General features: G+C 29.3%; 1 protein-coding gene across 3 annotated transcripts in view; it reads right to left on the reverse strand.

Moving 5' to 3' along the window:
* Window positions 1-641: 641 nt before the first annotated feature.
* Window positions 642-26,123, reverse strand: part of LOC134681014 (uncharacterized) — a 117,257-nt gene continuing 91,775 nt past the window's right edge. For all 3 annotated transcript variants that reach the window (XM_063540382.1, XM_063540375.1, XM_063540390.1), the window contains 6 exons: window positions 24,324-26,008; window positions 22,602-22,729; window positions 21,737-21,837; window positions 10,821-11,118; window positions 7,429-7,601; window positions 642-6,555 (listed from right to left, as the gene is read on the reverse strand). In XM_063540382.1, the coding sequence (XP_063396452.1) occupies window positions 6,436-6,555; window positions 7,429-7,601; window positions 10,821-11,118; window positions 21,737-21,837; window positions 22,602-22,729; window positions 24,324-26,008 (2,505 nt within the window). In that variant the 3' untranslated portion in view covers window positions 642-6,435. The remainder of the gene's footprint in view (window positions 6,556-7,428; window positions 7,602-10,820; window positions 11,119-21,736; window positions 21,838-22,601; window positions 22,730-24,323; window positions 26,009-26,123) is intronic.

Genomic DNA, 26,123 nt, shown 5'->3' on the forward strand with positions numbered 1-26,123 from the left:
AAAGTGGTCAAAATCTTTCGTCAGATGAAACTAAAATTTGAGGCCAAAATCGGTCCTTACCGGACCTACTCCTTTCTAAAACGTATTCCGAAAATTAAGAAAGAATTTGGATGAAATTCTAGATTAGATTTGTATGACTTATCTAACTTATATTAATAACAGTGAAAATTATAATACTAATTAATATTTAATTGTAGTAGAATTAGATAATTAATTGTTTTATCTAGCCTTGTGGGTGTTTCTTCTGATCAAACTGCAAACCAAATATATAGTGTAAATTTCGTTGTTCCAAAATTAAATCTACCAAATGAACTGGAAGAGCAGTTATCCCCCCAACACAACATATGAATACAACATAAACTCCAAGAAGCAATATGCCAATAAACATTTCATTCCAAGATTAATTTAAATGATAGTACATTTAGACGATTCAAAGATTGAATGGTAGTGCATCTAGACGATTTAAAGATTCAATGGTAGTGCATCTAGACGATTTAAAGATTCAATGGTAGTGCATCTAAACGATTCAGAGATTAAATAGTATTGCATCTAGACGAAAACATGATAATGTAGGATCTGCAATTGACTGATGGCACTGAAATCAAACAAAAATATATTGTAAGTGAAGAAATCTCATTTATTATGGTTATATTTTCTACAATATCATGATAACTTATCATATATTTAAAATTCAACAACAAATTCATCACATAATAAATTACCCTTCCTCTTAACAAGGAAGAAGGTTTTGTGGAAGAATTACAATAAAAAAAACATGAAAACGTGTAAAAATCACAATTCTCAGTTCTCAACAAAAATGCCAACAAATTAACAAAAAAACAAAAACTTCACACACATACACATTTAAATACACATGTGACACTCACACACACAAAGGAATGTTAATATAGGTATATAGCTCATTATAGATCATCTTTTAATTTTGTGTATTTTATAAATACTATTTTCATTTAACTTGCCATAACAAGAACACTGATGATAAAAGAATAGACCAAAAAGTTGGTAAATACATATTTGGTTCTTTAACTAGTATCACTGGTATGTCTATATATATATAATATGATATGATACAACACATCCTTACACATAAGTATTAATATATATAGGTTTATGCAGATGCATGAAAGTCAAAATTCTGAGGTCTGGGTAATACTTGATTTAAAATTTTTAAGAGAGAATTTCATTTTGAATATCAAGTACAAAATGATCTGTTTATATCTTTTATATGTACATATTACCCTGTACTTAATATTCAAAGTATAAGGGGCTCTCATTCAAGCTTTATATCTAAAATTTGAATAACCCATCTTTATTAATTCAGAATTGAAAAACAATGTGTAAAAGTGTGAAAAAAATTGAAAGATTAACAAGTGTGTAATATTTGCTGTTTTCATGTTCAAAGTATGTAAAAATTATTTTCCCACATTTTTTATTTTGCATTTACACATTTCAAAACTTTCTCATTTTCTTGAAGTATTTATTAAAGTGGTGAGCCAAATTTCCAATTTTGGTAACTTCTTTAGCGTTTTATTATTCAACTTGAGAAACTTAAATAAAAATGAGTTAATTTTCCAAAATTTCAAACAAGACGGAGTAAAAAGGGAGATAACAGGTGTCCCATCAGCTTCTTGTCAACGAAAGTCTCAAATGTGTCAATAGCTTTAAGGTAGTTCGATTCTCAGTTTCAGAATAATCAACTGTTCAAAACACTTGTTTATATTGATAAAAGATTAATAAAGGAATCAAAAGAGCAAAAAAAAATATATAGGTCAATGTGCTTGTTTTCGAGATATGAGCCATTGGAATTTTTAAGAGAACTTGTTCTCTCTTAATTTTTCATAGCTTTATCATTCACCAGTTAAAGTTCTCAAAAAATAAATAAGCTTTAATAAGACTTTTACAAATGGCTTATAATTATACATGTAAAAGATTTATAAAAAGAAAAATAGGGGTCCATGGGCAAATTTTTTTAAGGCATTTAAATGGATAAAACCAGAAGATTTTGAAAACCTAACAAAAATTCCAAAAGATGACAAGCAAACATCATTAAGTTTTGAATGTTTCAAACCTTCCTTCATAATATGTTTCTTCTATAAAGACAATTATTGGACCATGTTAATTTCTGATGTTTGACTTTTAAAGAAGTGGATACAAACATATATCTCATAATTAGAAATGTGGTTCAGTTACTTGGTTTAGGGCAATGCTAGGAATAAAATGGTTGTGATACAATGAACATCAAGAAAAGTACTAGTGAAATGTCAAAAAACACTTAAAACAAAACAAATAATTCTATATTTCTTCTATACCCGCAATAAGTAACAATAACAAAAATAAAATAAAAATAAAAAGGTCCTAATGCATTATGGTTGTATATGTTACTCGCTTGAGACTGTTTTTGGACAATTTTTGATAATATTGGGTAGATTTCTTTACCTGAAGTATTTATAATTTAATATTACCCTGTAGCTTGTTTGTACAGAGGAAGACTGAGGGGCATCTTGCAAACATTTTCTATTTTTATTTTTTTTTACGTAGGTTTAATGGTTTTATTTCATGTGTTAATACATTTAATACTTTCTTTTACATGAAAAGGATATTATAACACACTTTTAGAATAATTATTTTGGAGATTTATTTGTTCTAGTCAGGATTAACATTAACCAGGTTTTTAAAGTGTTATCATAAACATTTTGGACAGTAATAGTCATTTTTCGTGACCAAATTTAAAACAACTTTCTTAACTAGGTGTACCATCATGCTATGACTGTTATACTTTTGCTTAGATGTTTCTGTCTTATGCAAAATAAAAGTAACAGTAGTATACTGTTGTTCAAAAGTCATAAATTGAATAGGTGAAAATAAGTTCCAGTCACCAAACAAAACTGGGGGAAACACATTGACTATAAAAAGAAAACAACAGAACAACAAAAACTGAACTGCTACAAAAACAAAGGCCAACATACATAGAAACAGACTATTTGAGTACAACTGCAATATTCCTGAATTGGTTTACAATTAGTTTTGGTTTTAAGATAACCTGCCTTTGAAGAGTATAGAAGGTATGTAATAACAGTATATGTCATGCTTGATGTTATTGAAGCTTCAACCAAGAAGCTGAGTTGAAAACAGAAATGAAAACTTGTTCAGAAAGTCATTATTTTCATTTGAGTAAGGTCAAAGTTTAGGTAAGATTATGTAACTAACTAATGAAGAATAATTTCCCTTAGTTTTCAAAGACCATGGCAATAACATAAAATTGTTACAAAAACTCAACAATTTATCAAAATTACATAAATACACCCATGATGCAGTAGGACTTTTTTGGTTAATCGGCATATTGGTTAAGACAAAAATATCACAACTGTGCTTATTCACATACAAATCTTAAAAAACAACATTATAAAAGTGCACCAAATAAAAATACAAATGAACATATTTTTGGCCTAATATTCTACTCATTACAGTTTTGCATTGTAAACTGGTTCGTCTAACCTCAACTGTTTGTTTCACCATTTAACAATGAAAGAAGAAAAAACAAGGAAAACAGTCATACATATTAGCCCTTTGGTAGGGCAAAAACTGCGGATAAGAAAAGTACAGTCTATAACGGATATCTTTGGAACTTTTAGCATTGAAAAAATCTATCTTATATACAAAATGACAGACAATAGTACAAGCGCTTAAAAATAACAATCTCCAAACATTGTTTTGTTTTAAGACAATTACAAGAGACAGGCTACAATAGCATAAAAAAAATATTGCAACAAAAATCACTCATTTTTCATGTTAATTCATATAACTTGTGATAAATTCCAGACCCAAGTTAAATTGAATTCTATTGATCTATGAGTGATATTTGTCAATGTATATTTATTGTAAAACGTTTTGCAGGTATTTATATCATTTGCATATTTATCAATTGCTATCAATAACAAGTTTCCTTTGAAGGATATATTGTGTGATTTAAAGGAATGTAATTGTATTTAATAATCTTCACAGTGTCTTTGTTCCCTTCTGTATGGAAGACAAACATACTGGTGTTGTAATCATGAGGCAAGCATAAACTTAAAACTAGCTTGGCAAGAAAAAATATTAATGTCTACTACAAAATATATTAAATAACATAGTTTCTACCAATGTTAGCGAATTAAAATGACTTCAATTTCTTAAAGATACAAAAAAAGAAGTTCTTAAGGTCAAGTAAGGTGCCATTTAGAAGGTCTAGTGAGGTAACTGATGGTTTTCTACAAATTTCAATTTTTTGGCATTCCAATAGAAGTGATAAAGAAAAATCAAAACAAATATCATACAAGTTCTGGTTTACCATGCATATATTTAATGAAGAAACACATTAAATGATGTCTTTTTCATTCATGTTCATATAACCATGTATATACAGTGATGTTCACTTTTACAGAAACTTATGTATAATGGACCATTTCATGTTTTCAAGAAATATAATACAAGGGGTATTTAACCCTGTAATATTTATGCAAACGATTTCTACATCATACAATGAAGAGAAAATGCAAATAAACCTGAGATGGTACTGAATTTATCTTCTACTTGACCTTAAAACAATTAGAATATCACACATCCAAGATGAAAAATAATCACTAAAAAGCTTAGAGTAAAATTACAGAATGATATCTCAATACTATGACAAGAAGAAAACTCAGCAATCGTTTCCCTTTAAAGCCTCTTCTCTAGCTCCCTTTGCAAAGGAGTATGTTCGATAAGGTCCTAAAATGGCCCCCTTTTTAGCGTAAATTTCAAACTCGGATTTATCGACCAATATCACGATAAATTATAGCTAATACATTGACTAGCTAGGATATAAACCATTTTGTTGAACATTTTACGTTTCTGCGTTTCATTATGACGTCACAAGTTGTACTCGTGTTGATTTTACATGAAAAAATCAATGAAAATGTGTAAATTTCCATAGATTATTGGACAGGAAACATAGAGCGCATACGTCGACAACAAAGATCTTTTAAAATAATGTTTGTAAAGACATTTCACATGTCTTATTTGAATCTTAAGTTTGTCGACCCCTGCGCTCTATGTTTCCTGGTACTTTATTTGGTTGAAATCTAGCTGATTTTGTCAAATTTCACCAAAATCCCTTATTTTTACCTTTTATGGATGTAAAAATCAACGTGTTAGAATTAAACTTTGAATAAAACTGTTCTGTTTAACTTTCTAACATGTCTTTAAGGCAACTTAAAACATGTATTGTCTAGTAACTATGAACTTTATAATTGGGGCCAAATATGACCCTTACCGAACTTACTCCTTTAAGTGTTATATCACTTTTCATCAATATTCAAATTTTTCTTATAAAAAACAATTTATTATCTGTAGTTGTCTGTATGAAAAAAGAGTCATAGTTGAAGAAAATATAGTAAAAGAACCTATACATATTCATTTATTACAAATTAGTTGCAATCAGAAAAAGCAGTTACATTCATTAAGTACAAATTTTGAAGAAATTAAAATCAAAGAAATTTAACCAATTCCCTAATTCGTCATGCATTTAAACAGGATTGGATTGTAAAAATTATTTTTTTCATAAACCACTATGATCAAATTTTATTGAAAGTTATTTTAGAACAAGATTCTATTTTTAAATCTAATTAGATAGTTAACTGTTTGTTTTTGAAAATGAATTCAATTAGTAGTCAAATTAGTAAAGTTTGGTCAAATGAGCAGAAATGTTTTGGTTGGACGGATATAATTTTTTTTCTAAAAATACTGATTATTTCTACATACTATTTTAATATAACATTCAATTTATGAAAAAGTACAGTGCAAAATAGGTTTTTCATTTTTTCAATAATATTGATTAAAGTTCATCTTACAAGACAGCAGAAGGGGTTACTTTTCATAAAAGTAAACTGAAGACATTAATCATAAGTATTTACTAATGATTATCTTTTAGTATCTTGGATAATTTTTAATGGTACAGGTGAAAAATTTATTAAAGTATTTCACAAAATATCAAATTTCTTTCAGGCTTCAATGCAAAAATAATTCAAAGCCATGAGATCAAGTAATCACAAGATATTTTTTTTTTCTCAATACAAGAAAATTTTAAACATTAAAAAATGAACTATTAGTAAGTAACCGCTTATAACAACAGTATTTTCATGTTTGATACTTTAGGAGATAAACAATGTAAAAGTATAGATAATGAAGAATACACATTTATAATCATTACCAATTTAACAAGGCAAAAAATATGAAGTTCAATCTAACAATCAGGGTTCTAAATAGAGAAAATGTCTGAAAAAATATGTTTGATTAGAAGATGACAATGATACAGCACAGCCTATTTTGTTCCAAAGGGAGATAATCACATACAGAGGAGATATTCCTAATGTACATCCTGATACTATAGAAGTGCTGTCATGAATGAGAACATTTGTAAGCTGTGTAAGTCTTTGCATCCTGCACATTCTGTATTGTCATGTTTGTCTTAATAGCTACATCAACACTCTGTTCAAAACGAAAAGTACATTCACTGTCCTGAAATAGATATTTTGGTTCATATTAATCTGGGTTTTATTTTAAACAAATCTTAAAAAAGGATCTTCCTTCTTTTAAAAAACAAAACTTACTTAAAAGGTTGGGAAACCACCTATACAAATAAATGGGAAATGTTTCAATGAGACACAAATGATGCCCCTGCTGGTCGATCATATAAAGTCATAAAGGGATACATGTATATCAGAAAAACAGCAAAAGTGCATCTACCCAAATTTCTACTTGATATTTGATTTTTTTTATGTTTAACACCACTTTTGGGCTATTTCATGGTGGCAAGTTTTTATTGGTGGAGGAGCGCCGAAGAAAACCTCTGACCTTAGATAGGAAAACTGACAATCCTAGTCAATTAAGATTGAAGTTGAGTGCACCCACACAAGCAGGGTTTGATTTCACAATCTCAGTGTTGACCTGCTAGTAACTACAGTAGTAACTTCTTAGACCACTCGGCCACAGAGGCCCCTAATTTATACTTGATCTGAATTTTATGGTAATAACAATTGTGTTTCAATTTCATAACATTTAGTTGCTTCAAACTTTAATAAGACAAAGGAGACGAAAAATTCAGCAATTGAAATTGAATTTTTTGTCTTTTTATTTGTCGTTTTAAATGTAGAAGGTGAACAACTTGAACAAACGTGCAATCTTCCTCTGAGTTTCAAGGATCTAGGTTGAAAACTATTTAAGGAGCTGATTTATACATGAATAAGGTACCCACTTTGCCCATCCTGCCAAACCACAATATCACCATACTGTAGACCTATTTTGGACTTTGAAATCCAGCCTGACAAAAAAGAAGAAATTAGAATATATATACTGATAAATCTATCCATTTTAACAAAGTAAAAGTCCTACCTCCTCGTCTGACGGTACATGTCCTACAGTACAGTCACGACATCCTTTCCAACTAAGAAGGCACGAGTTTGCTTGTGGTGATTCTGTAGATAACACAGTAAAATCAAACATTTTTGTTGCTGGCTGTGCTGGAGCTAGACCAGGGACAGGGGATGATCTGATTTCTAAAGTATCTATAAAGAAAAGAATCAAGGTGAGAGAACATGTCATATGCACACCAATAAAATAAATTCTCCTTTATAAAATTTCAAATCAGTTTGTTTTCTTCTCCTAAAATGAAGGTTTTTACCGAAAACAGCGAGATGATGAGTAAAAAATTATTCTGTCTAAAGGAGTAAAAGTGTAGACAGATGTAATGGTCAGAGTGAAAGACAAGAGGATTAGTAACTAGATCAGCACCTCTACAGTCACAGGTAAAAGATGATCTGTACTTACAGAACCTTTCATGATTCAATACAGAAATGAACATTGCCATTGTATATACTTTGGTTGGAGATAAATTGTTGTTGCCAGTACAAGATTCAATATGGTTTAGCATGAAATGATATTAGTTTCAATCAATCCTTAAGATCTAGACATACTTGCTGAACTTATTGAAAGTGACTATGTCAGATGAATTTGTTTTTTAAACCCGAGATACTTTTTAATATTTTTTTTTTACACATAACATATCTATGTCAGATGAATTTGGTTTTTTTTTTAGGTAACTTTTTTCTAATCTTACACATAACATAAATATGTCCGATGATATTTTTTTTTAGTTTAGGAAACTTTTTTTTTTTTAAATCTTACACATTAAATATCTTTGTAAGATGAATGTGGTGTTTTTTTTTATTCAGGAGACTTTCTTTTAATCTAACACATTACATATATATGTCAAATGAATTTTTTGTTAAGGAGACTTTTTTTTAAATCTTTCACATAACATATCTGTCAAATGAATTTGTTTTTGCTAAGGAGACTTTTTTTTAAATCTCACACATTACATATCTATGTTAGATGAATTTGTTTTTGTTTATGAGACTATTTGTAAAATCTAACACATTACATATCTGTCAGAAGAATTTGTTTCATTCAGAAGTCTTTTTTTTTAAATCTTACACCATACATATCTATGTCAGATGAATTTGCTTTTGTTTATGAGACTATTTGTAAAATCTAACACATTACATATCTGTCAGAAGAATTTGTTTCATTCAGAAGACTTTTTAAATCTAACACATTACATATCTGTCAGAAAAATTTGTTTCATTCAGAAGACTTTTTAAATCTAACACATTACATATCTATGTCGGATGAATTTTTCTTTGTTCAGAATTTTTTTTTTAAATCTAACACCATACATATCTATGTCAGATTAATTTGTTTTTGTTTAGGAGACTTTTTTTTAAACTTACACATTACATATCTATGTCAGATAAATCTGTTTCATTCAGAAGACTTTTTTTTTAAAATCATACACCATACATATCTATGTCAGATGAATTTGTTTTTGTTTATGACACTATTTTTTTAAATCTTACACCATACATATCTATGTCTGATGAATTTGTTTTTGTTTAGGAGACTTTTTTTTTTTTTTTTTAATCTTACACATTACAAATCTATGTCAGATAAATTTGTTTTTGTTTAGGAGACTATTTTTTTAATCTTTCATGTTACATATCTTTATCAGATGAATATGTTTTGTTTTTTAATTCAGGATACTTTTCTTTTTTTTTTAATCTAATACATTACATATCTATGTCAGATGAATTTGTTTTTTTTAAATCTCACACCTTACATATCTGTGTCCCATGAATTTGGTTTATTTAATTCAGTAGACTTTTTTTTTCAATCTTAAACATTACATATCTATGTCAGATGAATTTGTTTTTTTATTCAGAAGACTATGTTGTTTTTTTTTAAATCTAACACCATACATAACTATGCCAGATGAATTTGTTTTTGATTATGAGACTTTTTTTTTCTTTTTTTTTTTAATCAGACACATTACATATCTATGTCAGATTAATTTGTTTTTGTTTAGGAGACTTTTCTAAAATCTAACACATTACATATCTATGTCGGATGAAATTGTTTTTGTTAAGGAGACTTTTTTTTTTTAAATCTAACACATAACATATCTATGTCAAATAAAAAAAAAAATCAGAAGACTTTTTTTTTTAATCTAACACATTACATATCTATGTCAGATAAATTTGTTTTTGTTAAGGAGACTATGTTTATCAAATCTTACACGTTACATATCTTTGTCAGATGAATATATTTTGTTTTTTTATTCAGGAGACTTACTTCTTTTTAAATCTAACACCATAACTATCTATGTCAGATGAATTTGTTTTTTATTCAGGATACTATTTGTTTTTAAATCTTACACATATATATCTTTGTCAGATGAATTTGTATTTTTTTTTAATTCAGAAGACTTTTTTTCAAATCTAACACATTACATATATTTGTCGGATTAATTTGTTTATTTATTAAGAAGCCTTTTTTTTTTTTTTTAAATCTAACACCATACATATCTATGTTAGATGAATTTGTTTTTATTTTTATTCAGGAGACTTTTTTAAAAATCTTAAACATTACATATCTATGTCAGATGAATTTGTTTTTTTTATTCAGAAGACTATGTTTTTTTTTAATCTAACACCATACATATCTATGTCAGATAAATTTGGGTTTTTTTTTATTCAGGAGACTTTTTTTTAAATCTTAAACATTACATATCTATGTCAGATGAATTTGTTTTTTTTTATTCAGGAGACTTTTAAAAAAAAATCCAACAGTTACACCATACATATCTATGTCAGATAAATTTGGCTTTTTTTTTTTCAACTCAGGAGACTTTCTTTTTTTAAATCTAACACATTACATATCTATGTCAGATGAATTTGGGTTTTTTTTTAATTCAGGAGACTTTTTTTAAAATCTTAAACATTACATATCTTTGTCAGATGAATTTGTTTTTTTTAATCTCCCATATTACATATCTATGTCAGATTTATTGGGTTTTTTAATTCAGGACTTTTTTGCAAAAATCTCACACATTAAATATCTTTGTCAGATGAATTTGTTTTTTTAATCCAGGAGACTTTTTAAAAAAAATCTAACACCATACATAGCTGTGTCAGATGAATTTGTTTATTATTCAGAAGACTTTTTTTTTTTAATCTAATTGTTACACCATACATATCTATGTCAGATAAATTTGTTTTTTTAATCCAGGAGACTTCTAACACCATACATATCTGTGTCAGATGAATTTGTTTATTATTCAGAAGACTTTTTTTTTAAATCTAACACCATACATATCTGTGTCAGATGAATTTGTTTATTATTCAGAAGACTTCTTTTAATCTAACACATTACATTACACATGTACTAACCTGGACGAACAGCTAGTGATTTAGTCTGGAACTGAGTCTCGGCTTCTAAACCATTGTCATCAGAGTTAGGTAGAGCTTTGTAAGAACAGCGAGCATGACCATTATGATTAGATACGTTAGATTTTAAGAGAGTATGATTGTTAGAGCGAAAAGAGTCATTGTTATTCCGGCTTCCTTGTCTTTGTCCTTGTTTTTTCTTCTTCAAAAACTGTACAAATCCATGTTTCCATGGAGAATATTTCACACAAGTTTTCTTATTATCTGAAGGTTGAGAGTTGCATGGTTTTCCTATTAAATTCTGGAAAGAAAATTAAAATTAATGAAAAATTATGCAAATATTTGTCCCTAAAACACTGTAAAATATGAAAGAGAATGACAAATTCCTGTATCTTGAATAACTGTAATAAAAAAATTCTCTTCCAAATTCTTAGGATTAAATTATGTATTTGCAGCCAAAAAAGCAAGCTGCAAATAGTTTACAATAAAAATCAGATATATTTTGACCCTCATAAATATTCTTAAGCATGGAAATGTAGTTTGTTCTGCTTCTCTGAGGTCGATATGACATACTATGACAATCTATCTTCTTAAAATAAATTGCTTTTATTTAAAAAATTGAATACCCCCCCCCCCCCCCTTTTTCACTCAGAAATTATTTTTTTTTAATTTAAAACTTACTTGGTTCATTTTCACTTCATAAAAATCTCTCCCTGAGCTATATCATATATATATATATATATCCCGTAGAATACTTATTGAATATTATCATATAAAGGTTATATTAGGGGTTTAACATGCTTATTTACAACTAAATATATGCATTTGGATTTAAATATCTATTTATCTAACTAATTACTTTGAAGTTAATGTTAAATTGAACATGGCTATTGTTATCTGGGTGGCTAACAGAAAGAAGAATCTTGTCACTTAATATGAGTAGTCAGCAAAGGAGTAGGTCCGGTAAGACCCTTTTTCGGCCCCAAAATATGGCAGTTTTACAAAATTGTTAAAATGTAAACTTTTAGTTATTTATTGGATAGTAAAATGGTTCTACTACATAAATATGGGCTGTTTTTGACAATACAATGCACATATATTGGGTACTAGCACCATAAAGTCATGCTAAATTACTGAAATCTTTACAATTCCAGCATGTTACTTAAATTTTAGACGGTTTCCGTGTAAAACGAAAGTGGCCGCATTCGTGTTCATCAAAAATATTGAAATGGAAGGTGTATTTAATGATAATACATAACATATATAAAGGTTGAAGATGAACACGGATGCGGCCACTTTCGTTTTTGACAAAAAACATCCGAAAAGTGACATTTTTTCGCATATTTGGTAGATTTTTCATATTTGAGCTTGAATCGGATCGATTTTAATGACGAAATAAGTTTAAAACTTTCACATAGATTAATCGAAACATATAAAATAGACACTTTAGTGTTTAAAAAGTGGTCAAAATCCTTTGTCAGATGAAACTGAAATTTGAGGCCAAAATTGGTCCTTACCGGACCTACTCCTTTAACATTCTATTCCTAAAACTTGGTATTTTTTTACAAGGAAGCTAGACACACTAATATGCATGAACATTCAATGGCCATTTGAAACAAAACACTTCAAATATATGTTTAGTTGATGCCATACACCTAGTAATCTTTTATGTCAATATTTTGTTTCTTTATGTTGGTGAAATGTTTTTCTTTAGTATTTTTACACACATTGAGAATAATCAGATATTACTGTTAGATTTTTTTAAGGTCATATTATGTGCTAGTGTATTTACTGACATCATATCATGTGTGCCCTGAAGGTATTAACTGTTAATTGTCAAGGTTTAGGAGATAGTGTTAAAAGAAGAGATGTTTTTAACTATTTAAGAACAAAGAATTACAATATTTACTGTTTACAAGATACTCATTTCTTATGTGAAAATGAAAATAATATAAGAGCTATGTGGGGATATGATAGTTATTTTTCATCTTATAGCTCAAATTCAAGAGGTGTAGCAGTTATGTTTAATAACAACTTTGAGTTAAAGGTCCTAAAAGAAAAAAAAGATGTTGGTGGTAATTATTTAGTATTAGACTTAGTTGTTGATACTTTACATTTTACATTTGTAACTATTTATGGACCAAATATAGATACTCCTATTTTTTATGATCAAATTATGTCAATTATAGATGATTTTGGTAATGATAGCTATATGATATGTGGTGATTTTAATCTTGTTCTCAACCCTGATATAGACTATTATAATTATTTACATGTAAATAACCCAAATGCTCGGGAGAAAGTTTTAGAAATCATTCAGGAAAGGTGTCTCATTGACCCTTTCCGTGAACTTTACCCAGATTTGAAGCGTTTCACATGGAGAAAAAGAACCCCCTTTAAACAAGCAAGGCTAGATTTTTTTCTTTTATCTGAAGATTTACTATGCTGTTTGAAAAATTGTAATATCGAGCCTAGCTATCGCTCTGATCATTCTATGGTTGTATTAAATCTAGAATTTAATCCTTTTGATCGAGGTAGAGGATTGTGGAAATTTAATAATTCATTATTGTATGATCCAGAATATATAAAGATTGTTAAAGAAAAAATAGTAGAAGTTAAAAAACAATATGTAATTTATGATATAGATAGAATTGAAGACATGAATAATGAAGATCTCCATTCTAATATTAATAGTCACTTATTTCTTGAGACAATGTTGATGGAAATTAGAGGTAAAACTATATCTTATTCAAGTTATAAGAAAAAGGTAAAAGAAAAACAAGAGAAAGATCTTAGAAATGAAATTCTTATTTTGGAAGAAAAGGTAGATGAAGGTTCAATACAGATTTTGGAAAATAAAAAATGTGAATTAGAAAATATAAGAAAAGAAAAAATTAAAGGGAAGATAATTCGATCAAGAATACAATGGGTAGAAGAGGGTGAAAAACCTACTAGCTATTTTTGTGGGCTAGAATCAAAAAATTTTACAAATAAGATAATACCAAAAGTAGTAAAAGAAAATGGAGATGTAATTTCAAAACAAAAAGATATTTTAAAAGAAGTAAAATCTTTTTATGAAAATTTGTACAAGAATAAAGACAAGTCAAAGGGAGATAAATTCAGTAAACTTAAAGAAGGATTGAAAGATATAAAATTAAAAAAACTAACTGATGATGAGAAAAAAAATCTTGAAGGTGAAATAACAATTGAAGAAGCTGGTTTGATATTGAAAAATATGAAAAATAATAAAACACCAGGATCTGATGGTTTCTCCACAGAGTTCTTTAAATTTTTTTGGAAAGATTTGAAAATTTTTGTTGTAAACTCCTTGAACTACAGTACTGAGATTGGTGAACTATCTGTTACGCAAAAACAAGGAATCATTACATGCCTGCCGAAGGGAAATAAGCCTAGACATTTCTTAAAAAATTGGCGACCTATATCTTTATTAAATACAGTATATAAAATTGGCTCTGGAGTTATAGCAAAACGCTTTAAAACAGTTTTAGATAAACTGATAGATTTCGATCAAACTGGATTTATAAGTGGGAGATATATTGGAGAAAATCTTCGTTTAATTTATGATATTATGCAATTTACTGAGGAAAAAGATATTCCAGGACTTTTGCTGCTCATAGATTTCGAAAAGGCATTTGATTCGATTTCTTGGGAATTTTTAACCAGTGTCTTGAAGTTGTTCAATTTTGGAGAATCAATAATTAATTGGGTTAAAGTTTTTTATAACAATATCAAATCAGCTGTAAACCAGGGAGGACATCTATCAGAATTTTTTTCTATAGAACGAGGCTGTAGACAAGGTGATCCCTTGTCGCCTTATATTTTTATTCTCTGTGCTGAGATATTAGCATTAAAAATACGAAATAATGATAAAATAAATGGTATTACAATTACACAAGTTGAGCACAAACTTTCACAATTTGCTGATGACACATCTCTTATTTTAGATGGTAAAGAAGAATCTCTGAATGAAGCATTAAATGAATTAGATTGGTTTGGAAATATATCTGGTTTAAATATTAATTTTTCTAAAACACAAGTTATTTGGATAGGAAATAAAAAGTATAGTAATGAGGTATTATGCCAAAATAGAAACCTTACATGGGGAGAAACATGTTTTAAGGTACTAGGTATAAGCTTTGATGTTAATCTTGATAGAATTGTAAAAATTAATTATGATGAAAAAATTGTACAAATTAAATGTGTAATAAGACAATGGTCAAAACGAAATCTTACTGTTATTGGTAGAATTACTGTAGTAAAGACATTGATATTGCCTATTTTAAATCATTTGTTTATATCCTTACCAAATCCAAGTGATGATATTTTAAAAAATGTTATTCAACTTATGTACAATTTTATATGGAGTTCACCAATTGATAGAATTAAGAGAGATGTTTTACAAAATGATATTGAAGATGGTGGACTCAAAATGATAAATCTTAGTGCATTTATTTTAGCACTGAAGTGTACATGGATAAGGAGATTATTTAAAACAGACAACAAATGGCAGAATGTTTTTTTGTCAAATGTTCATGTAGAACTTGAAAAATTTTATGGTTGTGGAAGTGTTTATATCCAAAAATTACAGCAACATATCAAAAATAAATTTTGGCTAGATGTTCTGAAAGCATGGCAACTTCTTAGAGAAAAAGATGAATATGACAGTTGGGAATGCTTTCTTGCTAGTCCAATCTGGCTTAACAATAATATAAAGGTAGCAAATAAACCTATTTTTTATAAAGACTGGTTTGAAAATGGTATAAGATTTATAAATGATATTGTAAATGAAGATGGGACCTTTTTCTCTCATCAAAAGATAGAAGAAATGTATCAGATAAATGTGAATTTCATGAGATATAATAGTATTATATCTGCTATACATCAAGCATCAAAATCATTTGTGGGAAAAAATCACAAATTAGAACTACCTTTAATTCCATCTGCTATTAAAAGACTTGTTAAAAGTTCAAAAGGATCTAAAGATATGTATATTGTTTTGAATAAAAATGGAAGTGTTCCCACTAGTCAGTTAAGATGGACTGAAATTTTTGGCTTTGATCAAAATCATTGGAAAAAAATTTATAAACTGCCATTTGTTGTCACAAATAATACTAAGTTACAGTGGCTACAGTTTAGATTCAATCATCGAATCTTAGCTACAAACAAATTTCTTCATAAAATTAAGATTTATGATAATCCAAATTGTACATTTTGTAATAGAGAAATTGAAACATTAGAACATTTATTTTGGGAATGTGAACATACACAATTATTATTAGAACAGATTGAAAATTGGTTTCTAACCAATGGAATTAGTGTACTTTTTAAAAAAGAAGTTTTTTTGTTTGGTAACACTGCAAAAATATCAAAAGGCAATGCAGAAAATACTATTTTTCTTACCATAAAGCAATATATTTATAATTCCAGATGTTTTAAAAAACAACTGACAATAAACTCAGTAAAAGAAAAGATAAAATATGTGTATGCAATGGACAAAAATATTGCTATGAAAAACAAATGTGAACATCAGTTTCTCAGAGAATGGAATGCTTTTGATATATTACTTAGCATGCTTAGTTAAGTACAAAAATGTATATACATGTTATAAATGAAAATGCTGTATTTACTATACTAAAATAGAATTCAATTTCTAGATGAATTATATTGAAAACTCACCACACTATTCTCTCTCGCTCTCTTTCTCTTTCTATCTCTCTCTCTCCGGTGTTCAAACTGCTTTACTCTTTATCTTATATTTGTATATTTAAAAAAAAAATAAAAAAAAAATTGCTTCCTAATAGAAAGATGTATTGATTAGATAATATCTATAGATTTATATATTATATATTGCTATTATATTTGTGTATATTATGTTGTAAATTGGAAGTTATAAATAATAAAAATAAAAAAAAAAAAAAAAAAAAAAAAAAAAAAAAAAAAAAAAAAAAATATTTTGTTTCAACATTCCCACTGTCATGACTGTCATCAAATCAAGGTAATATCTGAAGACCTTCTAAATGCTAATACATAATTGATAGTATATATCTATCATCAATTTCCTGTTCCTTAGCTCTATTTTGTTCCTGTTATCTGCTAAGGGTCCTGAGTAAGGGTCTGACTGAGGGAATTCCTTTCAAGTCTGTATTATCAAAATATAATCTGTTTATTGTATTTTAACAGCTCATTCATATCTTTTCTTTAGTTGTTTTTATGGTCTCTTTTCTTATTTATTTATTTTTTGGCAATTTTTTCTATTGTCTTGACACTGAGTATTCTCTATTCAGTAAACCCCAACCAGACCATCTGACTGTGTAACAGGAATTATACACATTACGTTTACATGTACCAACTGTCATTATAAGGAAACCGTTTTATAGTGGAACTTTTTAGCAAACGAGTATGTAAAGAATGGTATATAAAATGGACTTCATATATTTGTTTTTCATATTTTAAGTTCTAAAAAGCTAAAGAACTCATAACTGTTTTGACCAACCTCAATACAAAGAATAGTAATAAGGCAGCAACCATTTGATTTTCTGGGGGGGGGGGCTATGTTTTTTTTTTCTGTGCAAACTTTTTTTTTCGCCTTCGGCGCAAAACAATCTATTTTTTTAGCGACAAACCGAAAACATTTTTTTTCTTTCAATTTTAGCATTACATATAGTGGCAGCTGAGGGTGAAACAAACAATTTTTTTTTCTCAGGGTCCAAGACAAATTATTTTTTTCACCAAAACCTGGAAACAAACTTTTTTTTCCAAAAAAAACCATAGCCCCCCCCAGAAAATCAAATGGTTGCTGCCTAAGTACTACCAAGTCTACTTGTTATGATGACAAAGGTAGAAATTATATTTAAAATATGACATGTGAATTAATAAGTTCTTGACCTTTGACCTTTTTATGAACAATGCTCTGTTACAAGCCTAAAATTTCCTCTTTTTCAAACATGCATCACTCAGTACAATTATATATTGAAGATGTATAAAATTTAGCACATTCAGTTCACATATCTATTAAAAAAGGTCGGAGTTAAGATATTCAGAGAGTTCATGCTTTTAGAGGTCATAGGTCAAGACAGTTTGCAACTGAAGAGATTTAAGAAGCAGAAATGAGTAAAAGTTATTACAATGGTTATTAAAAAGCAAACATGTGACATTGCATGAGACCATTTTTACATGGAATCCTGGGATGCAAAATATGTGAATGGATTACCTGAGGGCTGGTCATGTGATCAAAATGCCTGCAGCATGAGGGAAAATGAAAGAAAAAAGTCACTATAAAGCTATGATATATGAAGTGAATATATTTCTAATCTTGAAATTAAAGTCTAGATAGACTGTGGTAAGAAAAAGCATAAAGATGTGCAAGTCTATTGGACAGCAGAACTAAATCTGAACATTACTTAATGAGCTTGACAGCATGTATGATGAAAATGAAAGCAAGAACACAAACACATGTATAGAATTTACTTCTTATCTTATATTTTCTACTTTTAAGTCTGGTTTGTCAAAATTATCCAGTGATTTTAATCATTGGCATTGGGTAATAATTTTTAATGAATGCATACTTCAATGTTTCTAAAGGTACCTCTAAGCAGGGAAATCTATAGGGTCAAAATTGACATCAGAGGGTGTTAAAAAAATGTTTTTGATTAGATAATAAGACATGTTAGAATGAAATACGCTAATACATTGTATCAACAGAAAACAAAAATCAAAAATTTAACAAATTCAATCACAAATTGTAAACAATAAAAATATAAAATAAAAATTTCAGTTTTTGGTGTTACCACTAAACTAGTTTTAGAATTGTTGTACTACTTTGGGTAATGATTTACTTTTGCTTTAACTAGGCCATTCCCTTATTCATTTCCAACACTATCTAAAAACAAAATCCTTATCCTTGAACTGAATTTTCAAACCCTTCATGCATGTCTGTAAGCACAAAATTGTTATGGACCCTTATCCATTAAAAATTTAAATCATTTACTTTTTTTCTAAATTTTCACCAAAGGAAAAATTGTCAGTGCTCTGTATAGACCAGAAAAATCTCGAAATAAATGGGTATTAGGTAAATAGAAATCACCCCTCATAGAGGAAACTCTTGCATGCATATAAAACACTTCTACTTCTACTTTAAAGATACTTAATTAATAACTTATTTTGATGTGTAAAAATAAAAACTTTTTTTTATTCAAAACACCCTTATAAACATTAAATCTTACAAAAATCTTTCAGATACCAAATAAAAAAATTATTTTCTTGCTTTTAACAACTAAGTTAGAAAACTATGACTGATTATTAACAGCTACTCCCTAAATATATAAAGTGAAGAGAATTTATATGTCAGGGGCTCATTACATTTCAAATTAAGGAAGAAGTACAATGCATATTTTTTATAAAACTTATTGTTTAAAACATTTATATATATCAACACAAAAACAAAGCAAATGCAAAAAAGTATATTATTGCATAGCAATATAATATTTCCCACAGAAAGTAACCAAAAGTTAGCATGCAATAAATTCCTATATTGCACTAGTGCAATAAATCTTTTAAATTCATGATGTCATCAACGACAAAATCTTAGTTTAAACCAATTTTACTTTCAAATATTATATTGCTATACAATAAAAGGGTTATTGCATGAATATTGGGGAAAATTGTCCCTCATAGAACATATATTGCACTCGCAAGCTCATGCAACATAAAATTCTACTCGGGACATTATTCCCCAATATTCATGCAATAACCCTATACTATAACTACAATATATAATAATAATAAAACCCCATCACATGACCAGTAACCTCGGTGACAATCATTACACATATTCAACACATATTTTTGTGACATGTAAAGACTATAAATTTCCCTAATATAAAAATCACAGATTGTAAAAAACAAATAGGAAAAACATTAATTGTCAAATTTTAAATTGTATAATATGGTATAATAAAAGAAGTAAAAAGAAAGGCATATCTATGAAAGATAAATAAACATTGTCAAATATTTATTAATATTATATTAATGCATTACATGCCATGGAATCTGTTGGAAATAATGCTCTGAATATCAAATAGTAACGGATCTAAATTGAATGCTAGCAGCACTAGAATCCCTACTGCTCAACATTTGTTACCAAAACATGAGTCTTAGCTTTGTCAAATAATAACTTATAAACCAGTCCTGGGTTATCACTCGATTATACTCAAAGCTGTTGATTGAGAACTGGGGATTCCTTATTTTTCACTGATTTAGGTTTTATCAAGGATATTAAACTGTATATATGCTTGAAATGGTGGGCAAATTACAACTCTTGAAGAAACTGGTATCTATTTTTACTGAACCTTAAATTCCTGTTTATCTGTTACCAGCCAAATTCACAAAAAAAACACATTATTAAAAAAATAACTAGTTTTCAACAATCAAAGTTTGTTCTCTCCATCATATCAAATCCATAATTTCTCAATACATACAAAAGACAATTTTTGATGTCAGCATAACCAGTGTGTTTAAATCAGCTGTGGACAGGGGTCGATTAATATTTCTGACATGCATTTCTAATGCACCATTAAGAAGAGTCATGCTATTGTAAAGTTAAGTTAATATAGCTTAATATAATTTGTGGATTGCAAGATACAAATGAATTTATTCAACTTACAAAGTATTTATGCTGTCTCCTGAAATTGGTTTCTAATTAATTTTTTAGTTAACTCTTAAAACTTACTTATGTACAAAAGAAACTCATATTGATAATGACAAAAAGGCAAAAATCATCTCTAACGCTTACCTTGCTTAATAAGATAATCCAATTATTCCTCAAATATAGTAAGCCAAGCTCGAAATTTGTTCCAGAAAACTATTGAGGAATTAGATAAATTTGGTGTTGAAGTAATCCCTTTACTAAAAGGGAATTTCTAAAATGTTGAATATATTGAAGACTCCCATTGATATCTGAAGAGTATACACCTATTGAGAACGGAGGGCAGATGGGGAACTACTATCTACTATTATAAAGGTAACTTCTTAAAATAAAGTTTGTGTAAAGTTTTTTTTAACATGAAAAATACTGACCTAATAAAAACTGGATCAGTTTAAAGGGCTATGCTTGCCGGCAGCATGATACGACCACAGTGTGTTGAAACATGTTTGAATCACTGCTTTTGATGAAACCCTTTATAAATAAAATATAGTCAAGCTCCCCTTTCTTAACTCAGCAAAATAAATGAGTAAATAAAAGAAAAAAACTCTTTAAAAATTGATAGTTATATGAATAAGTTGTTGGAAACCTTAATTGTGTTTAGAAAATGGATAAAAGACTTAATGACCAGATTGAATTTTGAGTTAAAAACTGTAGGGGGAGATAACCAAAATTAGGTATCCTAGTTTCCCTGCCTGTCCTACCACCTGCTTTGCATCACAATAGTAAAATAAACTGCTGAATCAGTCAACAATCTGTTTTAACCAGATTAAAATGGACAAAAGGCTTCAATAGCTGGTCTGAGAAGAATGTTTCTTTACAAACAAAATGGTATCAATTGAACATTTCAAGATATAGTTATAAAAAGGAAAATTGGGGGGAAATCTTATAAAACTCCATAGTGAAAAGTTTGTTAACTTTCTGTGAAGTTTACAATGTCATGAAATTTTTATATTTACTGATATTTTTTACTACACAGGTATAACAGTTTCATGGGCTTATTCATTTATGGTTATTTTGAAGGCCTAAAAAATTACACATTTCAGTATCAAAGATATCCTAATCAAAATGTCTACAGACATTGCACAAAGTAAGTTAATATTTGAGTATATAAAGCACTGTGATTGCTATACACATCTAGTGATATAATTCTACAGTGCTGACTAGGTGGTAGCTTCCACCCTGAGCAGACCCTTACCTGTTGTTTTTTCACCTGTATATCATTACAGATAGGGTCAGAATCAACTGTACATTTAGATTTGTTTAAAGATTTGCAGCTTTTTGTGGAGTCCTTGTCATCTGAAAGACAAATAACACTTCATTTCATACATTCATCAAGCCTTACAGTATTTTATAATCACAAATGTTTTAATCTGAAAGTTTTTCCCCTGCCGCAGCTTAGAACCTTATGTCCTCTGCATTTATGTTACTACTGTGAAGTTTTCATTCAGTACAGAATATTTTATGGTTGTAGTCCCATATCTCTTAGTAGAATAAGTTCAGCTTTCCTTTCAACTTAGCTGTTCTTTTAATTATTTACCATGTGTATTTTGATTGATAGTTGTAGAATAAAATACCACTATACATTGTGTTAATTCTCGGGCAATGGACAAGATGAAGTGTCATTATTTTTTCTAAATTTTCAGTTTTTATTTCATTTTGATTTGGCCTTCAAACTTGTTTCAAGCGTCACTGATTGGTCATGTGTAGACAAAATGTGTGTAGCTACTGTGGAATACCAAAAATATAAGCCTGGTATCTTTGATGAGTTTTTTTTGTACTTTGGGAAAGAAAAATATACAATATGTTTACTTTTTGACAATAAATAATTTGACGGTGTCATTTATTTTCTGTGCAAATGATTTTTATAAACCTGTGCTATGTGCAATGGATTGGCTTCAACTTTTCATCAACAGTTGATTGTATACTGATTGCACCACAAAGATTTACATTTTGAACTGTGGAATTCAGAATTTTATTGCAAAAAGAATGTCAAGCAGTTTGAAGCTTTTTGACTTTAAAAATTGCACTTATAAATATTTTGTTAGTGCTGTCCCACTAACCTTTGTCCATAGGATGAATTTTGGCTTTACTACTATGAAGAGGTTTGTCAGAGTTTTCATCAGAATTACTTTTATCACTACCAGATCCAACTAACAATGGATCTGAACAGGTTGGCTCAATGTCATTCCTGCAACAACAAAATATAAAAAGTTAAAACAAATTAATCCACAAATTTGGAAAAGATGATTTTTTTTGTGTTCGACCTAAATAATCAGTGTTGCTTGCAAGCCCTGTTTCTGATGTACAACTTCTCCTTGTCTTAGGTGACAATCTAAATTTCAATCAATTCATCATGGTCCTTATTTTTTTTTGGCACACCAATATTCAGGTATTTAATTTTTATGGAAAATGAAGAGTTATATTCTCTATGTGTAATATCTCTTTTATATTTGAGAGGAGCAAATTATGAAACCTGGAAAAAATCCAAAAATACTATTTTTCTTCAGCCACAAAACTTGACAGTTGACACCAACAGAACAAATGCATCCACAGTAAAATGCAAGATTCATTCAATATCCCACCAAAATAGAATGTGGTGGAAACTATATTTGCTGAGGATATTAGACCTCTAAATTATTCTGTTATAAATAAGATGGTTACTTTAGAATTGTTTCACATTTTTCATGTAGAAACTTTTATAGCTGACTAAAAGGTATGGGCTTTTTCATTGTTGAAGGCAAGACAGTTGACTATAATTGCTTTCATTCACTTCTTTGGAACTTTGGTGGATAGTTGTCTTAATGGCAATCATACCAAATCTCCTTATTTTCTATATTTTGTACTTACATCTTGGTATTTTCAAGTAGCACACATTCATGCAATTACCATAATAAGATTGTTATTGTATGAATATTACTCATTGTATGAAACATAATTAAAACAAAATATTTTGGTCCGAGTACACAGTTATCATCCTTTGATTTTTGTTGTCCACAAATAAAGTCCCTTGTGTGGACGGTGTGGTACTTGCCAATCTTTTTTATACCCCTTCCAAATGAATTTCTTCATGTTTTATGCCTCAAATAGCAAGTAGGGGGATAAAAATACACTGAAAAAAATTGATTCATGAATTTTAAAGTAAAGTAGTGATTTGGTCCAACTGAAAAAAGTTTAAAATAAGCATTTCGGAAGCTGTCAAAAGATTTCAAGACCCCCTGAACATAAAATTGTCCATATTATGAGTTAGAGCGGATGAAGTTTTCTATAATTTTGATATAATTTGTCCTAAAAGTAGTACACCACACTGTAAAAATATTATTGAAAAAGAGCAGGCGGAATTTTTTTTATTTTCATTTATTGACTAAAAGAAATGGTCTACGAAATAACTGTGTACTTGGACCTTTTATGCTACTTACATTTAATCTAATTTTATCATTTATTTCCTCTTTATTTCATTTTCAGTTTCATTTTAAATATCTTATCTGGCACATGTTCATTAAAAAGATCATATCATAATAATGATGTCTGAAGTAACTCAATGACAAAATCTTAATCACAAATTACTGGAAGTATATTTTTGATATTGTCGCCAAATCCTGCAGGCCCAAGTCCATTGCATTAATTCATAACCAGCTGAAGCTCTGACTGGGAAAATTTTCTTCAGAAATCATGCACGTTTTACAAATTGTGACTTATGGGTAGAGAGTTGTCTCATTGGCACTCATACCACATCTTCTTATAATCAACAAATATAATCAATCACTGAGAAAAACCTCTGTTACCTGGAACATCTGTCATTCTTTTCATCATTGACATTTATCTGATTCTCTTCTTTCTGTTTAGATGACTTTAATTTGCCATTCTTCTTTTTATGTAGCTGAAGTTTATAGGCAAAACAAGGAAAAGTGGGAGTATTTACAGAACCAGGAGTTGTTGAATTTGATTGACATTTCATTTTCATATCGTCAACATTATCGAAATCTTCACTATGAAAACTATCAATTCTTGCAATAGGGGAAGTGAATTTCTGTCTTGTAGGAGTATTGGGCATAACGAAAGACGGCAAAGAGTTACCAGAACTCTTCCTGCAATTTGAAGGAGGTATTGAAACAATCTCATCATTAGGAGCATCAATGTTCGTTTCAATATATTTCGGTGAATTATTCGTAGAACATGGTACTCCTAAATCCACAACATATGGCTTGCATATATCTTCAAGTTGTGATTTCACTGACGCAGACATTGAATTATCTTCCACAGAGTTGTGTTTTGAACTACTTTTATCACAAAATTCCTCCAAAGTTATTTTACCATTTACATTCACAACAACAGGCTCAGTTTTTGCATCCCGTTTATCATTCAACACAATCTGTTTGACAGAATTTTCAATTAACTTAATGCTATGATCTAATTCATCGGCACTTTCTTCAGTTTGCTCAGGAGTAGAATCTGAATTATAATCCACACTATTTTTGTTACACATCACACATTGCATAGTTGTTTTTGCTACATCTAAAGAATCACCTCCTGTTGCCAAACCCAATAAATGATTACCCGAATTCTCGTCACTATCCACACTATCTTTGTGTGGCAATCGTAAATGATCATTTTGACTAGTTTCAATTTTGACAGCTATTTTATCTACATTATCAATGCCAGGCAAGATTAAACTGTCATTCACATGTGGTCTTGCATGAAGTTGTATCCCTGAACTGTCATCTTTTTGTATTATTTCCTGACAAGGAAGAAGAGTATGGTTTTTCTGCTTTAGCTGTGATTGGTTTTGCATTGCTGACAATTGTTTGGGTCTTACAATACTTTTGATATCAGCCGAGGCAATCCTTGCTTCAACTGAATCTTGATTCACTAGTCTTCTTAAAGGCCTCTTAAGAGGTATTGAAATTTCAGGTAATATTTTAGAATCTAGACTATCCGTATCATAAGCCCCATCCCTTGCCCAGTCTGGCTTTAAACCATGAGCTGAGTGTGAGGCAGATGTATCGTTGGAATTTGGTGAATAGAAACTAACGGCTGACCCAGGATTTGAGCTATCAGAATACTGACTTAAATTTGACGTTGAATCATTCATTTGAGAAAAGGACACAGTTCGTTCTGGTACTTGTAATGTCACTGACCCATAACAGTCAGGCACATCAAGTTTATCTGGACGAGCTACTCCGCTGTGATTGGGTGGATCTACAGTGATAATGGGACTAATCAAAGTCGTTGGACTGCTTGGCTGAGAGTTACTAGACCCTTTGTGATGAGGCAGTTTATCACGTAATGATCTTCTGTTTGAAGGACCACAGGAACTTGGCCTTTTGCGCCTACGAGATGACCTCAATGACCTTCTGTTGAAGGGTTGGGCACTCCCTGGCGTAACACAACCAGGATGAATGGACAGCAGATTGGGGTTATCTCCTCCTACGGCATTTCCTGCCACGTCTTCTGATGAAGCATCTGGGTTCTGTAAACAAAAAAGATCATTATAAATTACAGCAGTAAAAATATTAATCAAGAAAAAGTTGTCATTATTATATCTTTTTTAGAAATTTTGCTTTGATCTTTTTTGTGTGGTAAAT

Source organism: Mytilus trossulus, chromosome 1 (assembly GCF_036588685.1).
Source record: "Mytilus trossulus isolate FHL-02 chromosome 1, PNRI_Mtr1.1.1.hap1, whole genome shotgun sequence".
Taxonomy (NCBI): domain Eukaryota; kingdom Metazoa; phylum Mollusca; class Bivalvia; order Mytilida; family Mytilidae; genus Mytilus; species Mytilus trossulus.